This window comes from Eleginops maclovinus, chromosome 14 (assembly GCF_036324505.1).
Source record: "Eleginops maclovinus isolate JMC-PN-2008 ecotype Puerto Natales chromosome 14, JC_Emac_rtc_rv5, whole genome shotgun sequence".
NCBI lineage: Eukaryota > Metazoa > Chordata > Actinopteri > Perciformes > Eleginopidae > Eleginops > Eleginops maclovinus.
This window is the reverse complement of record NC_086362.1, coordinates 4,613,162-4,626,695: the sequence shown is the minus strand read 5'-3', so window position 1 is coordinate 4,626,695 and position 13,534 is coordinate 4,613,162. Positions and strand designations below refer to the sequence as shown.

At 40.3% G+C, this 13,534-nt stretch overlaps 2 protein-coding genes across 2 annotated transcripts; one reads left to right on the top strand and one right to left on the bottom strand.

Annotated features, from left to right (window-relative positions):
* Window positions 1-1,713: 1,713 nt before the first annotated feature.
* ponzr1 (plac8 onzin related protein 1) lies at window positions 1,714-6,238 on the bottom strand. The gene is made up of 4 exons (XM_063900505.1): window positions 6,013-6,238; window positions 4,360-4,470; window positions 4,059-4,204; window positions 1,714-2,123 (listed from the first exon to the last, which is right to left on the bottom strand). Exons 2-4 carry the CDS (start codon window positions 4,466-4,468, stop codon window positions 1,986-1,988), a joined length of 393 nt encoding a protein of 130 aa, XP_063756575.1. The 5' UTR covers window positions 4,469-4,470; window positions 6,013-6,238; the 3' UTR covers window positions 1,714-1,985.
* Window positions 6,239-9,687: 3,449 nt separating this feature from the next.
* On the top strand, window positions 9,688-12,594 carry zgc:194312 (uncharacterized protein LOC794943 homolog). The gene is made up of 2 exons (XM_063900925.1): window positions 9,688-10,781; window positions 11,710-12,594. Exons 1-2 carry the CDS (start codon window positions 9,841-9,843, stop codon window positions 11,831-11,833), a joined length of 1,065 nt encoding a protein of 354 aa, XP_063756995.1. The 5' UTR covers window positions 9,688-9,840; the 3' UTR covers window positions 11,834-12,594.
* The last annotated feature ends 940 nt before the right edge of the window (window positions 12,595-13,534 follow it).

Sequence of the window (13,534 nt, the reverse complement as noted above, 5' to 3'; positions counted from 1 at the left end):
TTTACATATTAAGCTTGAAATATACTCTTCCTATTTCCCCTTATTATAAGCAATCTGAGGCTGAAGCTGTGGTGTAGGATAGTATCGAGGAGAATTGACCTACATTTGATTGATTTTGCTAACTTTTACTTAACTTATGAGGCAATGGCCCAGACCTTCATATAGTTTTCTGTATGCAGCCCTCAGTGAAAAAAGTTTGGACATCCCTGGTGTAGTATATTTGTGGCCACTTGGGGGCAGCAGACACTAACACGACACATCGTCACCATTTCAGTTGCTTGTTGCAATACTTTCTTATTTATACAGCTTGTGTTAAAAAGAAATGTGAATACCGAAAGTGCAAAAGATACCAGAATCCCGATACAGTTCAACTTTGTTATATTAGTTTAGTACATTTCTGAGTAGACGAAACTTTCAAGAAGATTCCTCGTGCCGAGAACTCTGAATCAATGATTCATTTTAAAAGAGCTTATAAAAACGGACTTTTATCTTTATGGTTTCCATCTACACACCTCCTCTGCCTTCCTGTCATACACCCTTCCCTCCTCCCCTTGCCCTGTCTTTGACTCTCAACTTTCTCCACCCTTTTCCAAAAAAAGGAAACCTAAACTTCCCAGGAAACTGGGAGAAAAAAAGGGGAGTTTGCTGAACTCAAGGCAAGGTCCTCATTGTATCCAACTCAAAGGACTTAGTTGAGCAGAAATCTTTATCAAGGCCTGTGATAAGTACTCCTTAAAAACGAGGAGCTGTCTGGAAATCACCATTTCATGTGATGATATTGAGAAACAAAGCGCTATTTAACAATATTATAAAAACTGTGACAGGATTTAATTAGTATTGCAACTTACATGAACTCATGAAGAGCAACAGTTGCATTTTGATCCAACTGTGATGTAATTGCAGAATTTTTATAATTCAATGCTCCCTAAAAAGTGTCTTGGATTAATTAAACAGGATTGAGGAACAGAGTGGTAAGAATAAATTTACACACCCAGATTTTACACAAATGCTTCAAATCTGGGGAACAGGTTACGATAAAAAGGATCTGCCACTGTGTGGTTTTCTGTGCTGAAACTACCGAAACAGTCTCTCGTTTGTTTGTAATTTCTTATACTTTACTTGAAAGTTTCCTTAAAACACGTTCAATTAACTTCCTTGAAAAAACGGTTCAATTTGAATTTAAAAACTCATTCAGTTTGCTTAATCTTCTTTGATTATTTTCTCTCCATTTGTTTTTATTAGTATACTTTTTCAAAAAATCTTTTAGCTTTAAGTTTGAAGCTTGCTGGTGCTTTGATTCAATTTCTGTGCAAAAGCAGATCTAACTACCTTTTGGGCATATTTTAAAAAACTGTAATCAATGAATGATCATCACACCTCATTATCAGCGACGTATAAAGACACCACATCTGGCAAACAGATTTTTTTACCTTAGAGAAAATGTAATCTATTATTAAAGCAATTTCCTCTCAAACACGAAACGCAATCAGAAACTGGTAATCATGCTTCCATGTAAACCAAATGTAATGTAGACAGTTTTGATAACAAATCTTAAACGTTCCCTGTGCCGTGAACCAAAGCATCAAACCAGGACATGGCACAATAAGCGAAAGTCACAACTACTTTCATGTGAGGAAAAAAAAGAGAAGCGCGTCAAAACGTATCTGATTCAGACATCATCTTAAAAAAGAATTGGAGAGTTTTTGCAAGACGTAGTTTGTTAACTAAAGTAGCAGTATTTTATTGCCCAGACGGAATCGAAGGTAATACAAAAACATGACAACATCCAACAAGCTAACATACTAACTCTGGCTTAAACAGTGAATCTCAAGTTAAGTATAAAATCTAGGCGTTACAAATGGCACATCGCTACTAAGTGCTTAAAGCCAAAAGTCGATATATAGGTATACAAATGGCATTGCAAGCAGAACTAGTAGGCTCAAACATGTGACAAACCCTTAGCCAACAAACAAAACAGGTTTATCCTATCCTGGATAAACCTGCGAGGTGATCACTGCGGTGTTGATGGGTCGGTTATTCCTTATCTTCACCTCACGATGCATCTGGCACCAGACGCACGTGTAGCACCACAGCAACTTGCAGCAGTCGTCGCAGCATGAGCCCTGCATGAGGAACAAGAGACAGGATGAATCCGAAAGTCAAAACGATGGTGTTCAGAGACGTACTGAAACGGCAGATCATTTATTGAACTCACTCAAATATTGCAATAGAATTAAGAGTCGCTGCCACATTAACAGATCTTTACTGACACTACAGGTGTAAATGACCCAAGTTGAGTAGTATAATTAGAATTTACACTTAGATGCCAGGAGAACATGCATTAGGAGTCGTCTTTGTCACTTCCCTTTCTTCTTCTTGAACTGCTCAATGCTTCACTACATTCTTCAGCAACTCCCTGACTGAGTCTCTCTGCAGACATTTTTGTTTCTAAGTAAGGACTAGGGATGCCGATTATAACCCTATTTACCACCATCGGCACATCTGTAAATAAGGTGACATCACCGATGGCAGTCGTCGTTGTTTTTGAATCTGAAGGACCAAATCTGAAGTCAGGGCATCATTTTGAAGGATTGGAACAGTGACTTTGGGTCTACCGTAACTTTAAAGCAAATTTTAATTTCCCCTCTGTGGGACGAATAAAGGGATTCTGATTCTCAAGTCATTCGGAGGGAGGGGGGCGTCTGCTCTCCTCTCCTCTGTGAGGAGCTGCTGCTGCACGCTGCTCATGCTGCAGGACTTCCACCCCGTGTAGCAGGTGTCTGCAGGATTGGTAAATTAAATCCATCATTCAGTGTTCTTGGGAGGCCGTCGTTTATATTTGTGACTTTTTTATACTTGCTGCTGCTCCTGTTAACTTCCAGAAACTTACTATGGCTCGCTCAACCTCTCTCTTGCTCTTACACATGCACACTCGTATCCCCCACTCTCTGTATTAAAGGGATAGGCTGCCTTAGTCTGCATTATGCTACTATTACAGGTTACATAGTAAAACATCGGCCATCGGCAAAAATTGTTATTCTTAACTTCGGTATCGGCCAACCACCTTTCTGTACATGTTGCTAAAATAACATTATCTATCTCCAACACCATACATTTCAGGTAAAAAACTTCTATAGGTGCTCCAGATCACTTGTTTGTACCTCTTTCTCTCTCTGCGGTTTTTCACAGGCCACCTGTGCTTCCTCTTTCATCGTAGTACACTTCCTCTTCAACCTTTCTGTATTATGTATTCTTTACTTCTCTTCCAAGATCACTGTTGCGTTAAACAGTTAACAAAGTATTCCATCTTTCCCAACATTGAAATCTCTGGTCCTTGCATCCCCACCATTCTGCTGTCCTCCCTCCCATTTCCACATATGTATACAACAAATTGTGTGTTTTGCCATGGCATTGATATCTGTTTGCTGAGCAGGACAATGGCATTTTAAAACGTAATACCATTCGAGTGGAATTCAATTTATAACTTTTACAAAGCTCTCAAGAATGGGTTAAACTTCAGAGGGTTTCAGAGCGAGGCTATAAACTATTACGCAAAAGTATATTTGTTTTAGTATTAAGCAATCCCTCATTGATTTGGTAGTTTGAATACTCCGAATGAAAAGCACACAGACCACACCGCAGTTAAGGTCACGTAACATTTTGTGCAGTACAGGATCGGCCCTCACAAAATAATTCATGCAAACAATGAAACTGCCTGACTTTGTAAATCTTTTCCCTAACAAGAAACCTGATATTGCAAATTTAAGCTCCTCAGGTTTGCTAAACAGTGGGTACTGGATATTGGGTATTAATTTGTCATTACACATTGGAAAAACCACAACAACAGGTTTTGTAACAGGACAGTTCCTAGACTGGAACTTCCTTAGTTAAATTAGCATTTTGTGAATAAATATATTAAACTAGATCCCCTTATCAATGGCATAATACCGACGGCAATGCCAGTCATGCCAAGTTCAGCTCAGACCACACTAATATTTTTAACCAAGCTGTAAAATGTAGTGACTGCATCTAAGACAGTTGTGCCGTTTTGCTCATACCGGAATATCATGGCGCTCTCGGATGGAGGAGCGGAGTAAGCAGGACACCACACAACAGACGTCCAGGAGTGGCATGCAGCAGCACCAGCCATGATCACCGGCAGTCTGACACTGCATGCAGGGGAAGCACCAAAAACCACAGCAACCTTTACGGTAGAAGAGAAGGAAAAGAACAATATGGGAAGCCTGACTTGAGACACATTGTTTTGGTGTATTCTTTGAGAACAGTTTTGCTTGATATTTTGTTGAAAATTGAACTTTGAGCGTTAGGCCACATATTTGGTTTGTTGGGTTTACTTACAGCTGCTCATATCCATGCAACAATCACAGAGGCCGGTGCTCCATGACCCAGGGCCCTGGGCTGTGCGCATCACTGTCACCACCTGGGTCGGCTGCTGGTGGACGGCCATGTCTGAAAAATAGAAGAGCAAAATATAGAAACAGAAATGACTGGCTTTCTATCTTTTGGTTAAGCCAGGAAGACGTTAGCAGACTACTTTATACAATACCACCCAAAGTGGTGCTGATTAAACCTGTAATCCAGGGTGTTTTCTGGTTCATGTAAGCTACAAACAGCGTGCTAAACTAAAAAGTATAAACAAGAGTTCTTGGGAATGTGCTGGTATCCTTATCACAGACAGGCAGCAGGTGGTGCTCTTCTGATTGCATTTTCAAGTACCCATGCTTGGAAAAGTCACAGCAGCTTCACACTTATTCCCCTGTGATACAGTCACCTTAATTTGTTTTGCATGACAGTTATATGTGCAGGGCAAAGTAAGAACACAATGCTTTGGAAACCCATGATGACCTTAACTCCAACATTTTTCATTAACAGGAAAGCAGTCTGAAAATGTCCATCATCTCTGCCTCAAGTGGCTGTAGTGAATTGATTTGTTGGTGTGGTACTCAACTTTATTCATCAGCCATTTCTCAACAGATTTGTACAATAGAAAATGTACCTGTGAACACAATTTTAATTTGACTGATCTGCACTAAATAATAGTATTTCAAAATGATAATAGTTTTGCCACCAATAGTTTTGTATCGCTGTAGCATAAACCGAGCTTAACTGTCATTTCCGGCTGGCGCATGTCAAGTGCAACACCAGTTTGATTTTATAAGACACAACCTTTGAGCAACACATTTTAAATAGAAATGATATTCTAAATCATACAGGCTGCTTATACATCACGATGTTTGTCGTTCTTCATATCATCACATAGAAATAGTAAGCTAGCTAATTATCGAGCTAATTTTAGACGTAGCTTCACTAGCTAGTTAGCCACTGACATGTGCCGACTGTTAGCCTCAATTTGAGAATACATGAGTGTAAAAGCTATTTCAATATCAAAACATCTTTATTATTCACCACTTTACTTAAACAAATTTCCAATCAGTTTTTTAATTTATTTATTTTTAAAACTAGACTTTTGCATAATGTAGCCTAGAAAACTCAAGCTAGCCAATTAGCTAACTAGCTTTGATTTTATAGGTTGCCTTCTAGTTAAAGTTGTGAGACAGGGGAAATTATTAGCATTTACGTTGAAAATATAACTACTGTTAATTGCCATGATGCAGTGAACATGAAATAAAGCCAAATATCCGTGTAAAATGATTAAATCCAACATTTCCATTACAACCTGACTGCCATGATAGTAGGCAGACATAGCCTATGGGTTTTTCCACTTGTCTCTCGACTGAAAAGTAACGTGGCCACGGAAGCTTGCCATCCTTGGTTATTACACACACATAGCATGGCATCTCTTCCTTTCATACTGAGCAACACATGTTTAATCATTGTTTACGTTAATTATAAAGTGAATTCACTTCAATACAATTAAAAGAATATATCTGTTTGAAAGTCAAATTATACCTAATCTTACGTTTGTTATGAGCTTCACGTTCAGCATCAGCCACAGACTGCAAATAGGCTTTTATACAAACGTTTTCTTACCTTTTCGCTGGTTTCTTGTGTAGGTAAGTCAAAAGAAAGAGTACTCCATCCACCAAGCTTCACTGTGTGGAAAACAACCACATCACCGCACTGCATAGGTTTCTATTTCTCTGCAAATCCCCCGCCCCCAGAGACACACACAAACGTGTTTGTGTCTGTGCAATGAGTGTGTGTATGTATACACACACTCATTGCAGCGATGCAAAACTATCCATTTCCATGAGTAAAAGACAGACTTTGGAAAGGTTAATGTAGTTCAAAACTGTTATAAACTGCTATAAAAGACTGGCCAAATAAAGGCAGCCGAAAATATAAAGAATGTGCACAAGTTGTCCATTTGGTCCAGGATAGGGGAGACATCATGCGACCTAATTGTGTTTACAAATGATTATAATGTATCAAACAATTTACTGTAATACTTTAAATCTCCTCCAAAATAGTCAAAAATGACAGTCATACTAGTATGTTTATTATGGTCACTTTAGATCATAGATTAAGTTATGGGAGAGAGTGTGGTGTCAATCATTAAGGGGGAAAAGCACATCGGTTGAATATGATTAAAAGCAGGACAAACAGGTTTTATTATCCAGGAGGCAACTTTACATGAAATTGAAATTGCACTTCGACATTCAGACTTTAATTTGTTTGGACAAATAGCCATACCTAATGGAGCTCAGTAATAGCACATATTATGCATTCATTGATGTTATAAAGGATTATACTGGTGATCTATGAAAGGTGGAATTATGCAAACATTTTCAGGTGGAAACACACTAGTGATTGTTTACATGTCCTTTAAAATAAATTGACAACCAAATGAGAAACTGGGGGCAGCATAATGACATTTCCTGCAGGTGTTTGGATTGCGGAAGGGTAAAACAAAAAACACTCAGGTCTAAAACACAAAAGCGACTCTCTGAGGCTGTGGTGAGCATTACACAACAGAGGATAACAATTGCTTGACAAATTGAAAAACTAAGTAAGAAAAGCTGTAAAGGTCGGCTGATGGCGACACCAGGGGAGGCCACTTTTTGTCTCCCAGTCTTTTTTTTCCTTTTGTTTTTCTTTTCAAACTTCAGATTCTTTTTCCAAATTTGATTTTCGAACTATTGCTACAAAATGATCACTTTTTTCAGAAAAGATCTGACTTTTTTTCAAATTTCAGATTTTTTTTCTAAATGTCGACTTTTAAATACATACAGTCAGATCCCTAAATATTTGGACATTGACACAATTTTCATTATTTTGGCTCACTACACCTCTACAATGGACTTGAAATCGAAAACTCCATATGTGCTTTAAGTGCAGACTTTCAGCTTTAGTTTGACGGTATTTACATCCAAATCAGATGAATGGTGTAGGAATTATAAAACGTTTTATACGCTGTATCCCTCTTTTTAAGGGACCAAAAGTAATTGGACAAAGTAACATAATCATAAATAAAATTGTCACTTTTAATATTTGGTTGCAAACCTTTTCCAGTCAATGACAGCCTGAAGTCTTGAACCCATAGACATCCCTAGATGCTGGGTTTCGTCCCTGCTGATGCTCTGCCAGGCCACTACTGCGGCTGTCTTCAGTTCCTGCTTGTTCTTTTGGTTTCCCTTCAGTTTTGTTTTCAGGACGTGAAATGCATCCTCAATTGGATTCAGGTCAGGTGATTGACTTGGCCATTGCAGTAATTCCTCTTTGGTTGCTTTTGCAGTATGCGTCAGGTCATTGTCCATCTGCACTGTGAAGAGCCGCACAATGAGTTCTGAAGCATTTGGATGAATATGAGCAGATAATATTGCCCGAAACCCTTCAGCGTTCATCCTGCTGCTTTTGTCAGCAGTCACATCATCATGAAATATAAGGGAGGCAGTTTTATTGGCAGCCAAACATGCCCACGCCATAACACTACCACCACCATGCTTCACTGGTGAGGAGTACGCTACGGATCATGAGCAGTTCCTTCCCTTCTCTATTCTCTTCTCTTCCTATCATTCGGGCACAAGTTGATCTTTGTCTCATCTGTCCATAGGATGTTTTCCAGATCTGTACAGGCTCTTTTAGATGGGTTTGAGCAAGCTCTAATCTGGCCTTCCTGTTTTTGAGGATCACTAACGTTTACATCATGTGGGGAACCCTCTGTATTTACTCTGGTGAGGTCTTCTCTTAATTTTTGACTCTGACACAGATACACCCACCTCCTGGAGATTGTTCTTGATCTGGAAGGGATTTTTCTTCACCAGGAGGAGAATTATTCTGTCATCCACCACAGTGGTCTTCTATGGTCTTCCAGGTCTTTTGGTGTTGCTGAGCTCAACAGTGCATTCTTTCTTTTCAAGAATACCGAATGTTAGATTTGGCCACACCTAATGTTTTTGGTATGTCTCCGATTTTTTTTTAGGTTTCAGCCTAATGATGGCTTGCTTCACTGATAGTGACAGCTCTTTGGACTTCAAAGCAGTGGATCATTCAGTAGGGGCTTGGACTGGGAATCATAGGGTCGCCGGTTCAAGACTTGCAATATGGAAAGTGGACTGCTACTTGGAGAGGTCCCAGTTCACCTCCTAGGCCCTGCTGTGGTGCCCTTGAGCAAGGCACCGGACACCTCCAATCCCCCCTTCCCATTGCTCCCTGGGCGCTGCACAATAGCTGCCCACTGCTCCTAGTACTAGGATGGGTTAAATGCAGAGGACCAATTTCACTGTGTGTGCTCTGCTGTGTGCATGTATGTGACAAATAAAGAGGGTTTCATTCTATCTTCTATCATATTGATAGTTGACAGCAACACATTCCACATTCAAATAACACACTTGAAATTAATTCTAGACCTTTTTTCTGCTCCTTCTAAATGAACTAATGAGGAAATAACACACACCAGGCCTGCAACAGCCGAGCAGCCAATTGTCCAATTTCTTTTGGTCCCTTAAAAAGAGGATACCCTGGATAAAATGTGTTGTAATTCCTACACCATTCACCTGATCTGGATGTAAATACCCTCAAAATAAAGCTGAAAGTCTGCACTTAAAGGGCACATTTATTGTTTAATTTCAAGTCCATTGTAGAGGTGTACAGAGCCAAAATAATGAAAATTGTGACAATGTCCAAATATTTATGGACCTGACTGTACGTATTTCGAAACTCACATCCTGAAAACATAAACATGGAAGGATAACTTAAGAGGAGATCATGGGCCTAAAATGTAACGGGATCTCCTAGATTCACAAAAAGATACAAAACTATCACAAAGAAACTCAAAAATGACGATAATAAGCAGTAAATGACTACAAGAAAGTAATTAAAGTCCAAAATGAATTCAAAGAGACACTAAATGACTACAAGAGACATGTTCCCATCGGCCCGTTGTCTCACTATCAGCCCATGGCATTCACACAGGTGATTTCAACTATGACCTGATTTGGACAGTGCCATGTGCAGGGACACTCTTTTTGACGTCTCCCGCAGCTTTGAGGCAGCTTTTGGAGCAGGAAAAGTGTCACATTTTCTATTCTTAATAACACACCTGAGATTCCCATTAATTTTACATGCAACGCATAAGGCAGTAGCGTCACCCTACTGGCCAGCTGTTCCGGCCGTCAGCAGAAGGTGGCAGCATATGGTTAAAATATAACAGCCATCAGACGTCCTACTGCTGCATGCGTTACTCTAAGCACACTACACTATTGAGAACAGTTGATCTCATTGACTCAGTAGTCAGTGAGACAGCAGTTGGAGAGGATCATGCGGGGGACAAACTCTCCTTCCCACCAACTCCACTCCTATCATCCTCCTCTTCTTCATCCTCATCCTGTGAATCCAACCGAACCCAGCTGAGGAATAATGTCTGCGAACAGCACAGCAGCCACAACACAAGTGCCGGACTACCCCTGCGTGCGTTTCTACGTGTCCACCTTGTCTTTCTCGGTGCTGCTCTTCTTCAACCTCATCATCAACTGGACCATACTTCGCGTGGAGCGTCTGCGGAGTCATGCGCGCTTCGTGCTGATCTTCCACCTCCTGGTGTCCGCGCTGGTCCACCTGGCAATGAGCAGCGTCTTCTACTACCAGATCCACCTCGACGCCCGGCCTGCGCGCTCAGCCTGCTTGGCCATGCTCACCGTGTTGATCAGTAGCGCCTCCAACATCCTCCTGACGCTCACGGTGATGGCTTTGGACCGCTACTGCGCGGTGTGCCACCCCATGCGCTACAGCTCGACTTTCACCGCGCGGCGCTGGCCCTGGATGCTGGGTGCGCTCACCTGGATCTTGGCTTTGGTCAATCCCCTCAGTCTCTTCCTCCAGCCGGACTCCCAGGCTGACTATAATGGTGTGTGTGGCAGGGAACAGCTTAAAAAAGGTCAGCTGCAGAAGGTGCTGTTCATAGGTGTGTGCACGGTACTCATTTTGTACAGCTATGTGAGGATTCTACTGGAAGGAAGGAAATTGGGGGTTTTGAATCGGCGCAATAAGGCCGGGTGCAGGACGATCGCCCTTCATGGAAGCCAGCTGGCGGTTTACATCCTCCCTAACTTTGTGAACTTTGTGCTGACGGTGTTGATCAACCGGACACTCATCCAACAGGAGACTAAAGAGCTGGCAGCCGTGGTTATCTTCGCTTTCTTCAGCTTGGCTCAGTGTGTTGCACCGGTTGTATATGGATTGCGTAAAGAGGAACTAATGGAGCAGTTGGGTCACACGTTCCCCTGCTGTTCCCAATACTTGAAGAGGGTCCTCGGCTGGACAGTGCGAGCCAACTGGCCACCCACCCAACACACACCACGGTATGTCCAAAAGATGTGTTAGACTTGTTTTGTTTCTTTTTGACCTAAAATCCATACATAAATGGGGACAATTTCCTAAAGGGAACCCTTAAAAAGAGGGTATGAGTTGTAATGACGTATCAATGTGAGCAATGTAAGTGAATAATATATTTTCAGGAGTGATCACTTCCTAATAAGTGCCCATATATGCAAATACACAAAGCGATAGATAAAAACAAGTCCAAACTCCAAAGTTTTACAATCTGGTAACCCTAATTTGTTATCATTTATACTGATGATGTAGATTACTTATTATAAAAGTCATAACAAATTGTCACAAAGTGGTGCTCCTTTTTTGTCATTTAACTATGGAAAAAGATAATGGAGAAAACCTATATTAATTTAAATTTCTACTCTTCTACTACTGTCTCATGAAGTCATGACATGACTAAACTGTGGGGAAAAAAAGGTCATATGCTACCAAAATAAACGTGTTTCTTGCTGAAAAAATCATTTAACCACAGTGTATCTATTATAGAAATGTGTTACTTTCCTCCCAGGCCTAATATATTTCATTTACTGTTTGATAAGCACTTCTCCACACATTCTTAAGAACAACAAACATTTAGAGAAAAGTGATCAGAGTGGTAAGTGCTGAAACAGAGCAAGAAAAATGTAAATCTAAAAGAGAAGGGTGATTAATATCACGAAAAGTTGTCTTGAGTCCTACAGTGGTGTTCAACTTCTAGATTTGCATATGTTTCGTTATCACATATGACTAAATTCTGGTATGACAAATTGAAACGGTTATTTTTTTGCATAATTTGAGGATGAAACCACAGTAAAATACTTCCCTTCTTAATGTGTTGGATAGGAAACAAACAAAATATGTTCATTTGCACATTGCTTAGTGTTATATCAGGTGATCTTACTCTCTTTTTCCCCACAGGGAGCGAACACTGACAGTACAGACGATCATCTCCCTACAGCCCCTGCAAGACCAAGAGGAACAGGAAACAACGGCAATATCAGTCAGAGGTTCCTCAATTGAATGTGATACGGACAATGCCTGACGGAGAAAAAAGCAGGTCAATTTCAGGATTATCCAGCAGCAGGAGTATTATCAAAAGTGACTCAGCTCAAGCCTGCACGGACATAAAGAAACCACTTTGGATATCATGGTATTGAGACCTGGTAACAAGGCATCAGCATTTTTGCACTACAGTGTTTTTGATCATTTGCCCACAGAGCGAACATTCAAATACCATCAGAAAAAATGGGAAGTTCTCGTTGTACATTTTTCTGGCTTGCCCAGACATTTAAGCCTCAAGTCTTCAGGTCCCTTGGCCGACCTCAAAGCCACAAAGAACCTTCAGTCATTTGGGAGTAAAATGACTGGAATGGATGATATTGGATATTTAAATTTTAACCTCTTGTGAATGTTGTTTTCATGTGTTCTTAACCCTGTTAATATATTAAAAAAAATGTGAATTGAATGGTTACAAGGAGTAAAATGACTGCTAAACATTAAAACACGCCAGAATGTGAGAGGACTGAGAGAACAGAAAGTAGATAAGAGAAATGATAATGTTAGCATGTTATTTGGTGGTAGGCCATGGTAAGCTGATTAAATATCTTCAGAAGAAAATAAATCATGACACATTTTCTCCCCAACATGATATAGCTACTGTTATACACAAAGGACTGTATCAACATTGGTCAAAATCTGGGACCCTGGCCCTGGTATTGAATCGAAAACAACGTCTCTTACACGAGGGAGACGTTAGCTTGGTTTTACAAAGTGGGAAACAGCTAGCCCAAACATTAAAATAGTGTCTTACTATAGCCTTTTCAGTTTAAAATGTAACTTTTACATCAATTAAACAGATTTCAGGTGGTTCTATTAACGAAACAACACAGATATAGGTGATTGGTGATTGTGTTAGCTAGCATTAGGTTAGCCGTTTAACCGTATTGACTCTCTATGACACTTAACTGGTTAGCTTTCCTTTGAATGGACCCAGATGGGTGTGATACCATTATTCATCTTCTTATACAGCTAACTATTAGCCTTCCAGTTAATAAACATATGTCTATCATTATATACAGTTTACAAAAAGCAAAAGCTGATTTGCTCTACTCTTCTTCAGAATGCTTACCCACTCTAGATGTAGGCTACTGGTACTGCAAAGTTCATTTGCAGTCAGTGGGGAGCACATGCAAACTAGGACTTTTGATTTTGTGGACTCTCACACGGTGGCTGCTTTGAGCTCCTCTGTTAGTTTCAAGTCAGACAAAGACACACTTGCTGGGGAATTTCTCAACATTTGAACCACAGCCTTCCTAAGCTTTCAGTCTCGCACCGACAAAACTGTCAGTGTGTATATATTGACAGAAGGGGATTCCTGTTTCATTTCAAACCGCAGATAAGCACCAGAAGCTAGCTGGTAGCGAAGCACTTACTGGCATTCTTGTAAAGTGTGAATGCTCTGGAATAGATTAGGCTGCAGAAATGGAAAGCACAGTTGCATAATGTATGCGAACTCAGGAGACAGGAAGACTTTTTTTTGGCGGGGAGAGCATTACATCTGTTTGTTTTCTAAGTTACTAAAGCTTGTAGCCTACAGGAACAAATAATGATGAGAAGTTTGGCCTTTTGAAAACCACATTCAAAGATAGTGATAAAGTGTTTAAATAACTGGGACTTTATATACGCAAATCATCAAATAGAATATGGACATTGGTTGCTCCCAGGGATGCAAATAAAGACAGAC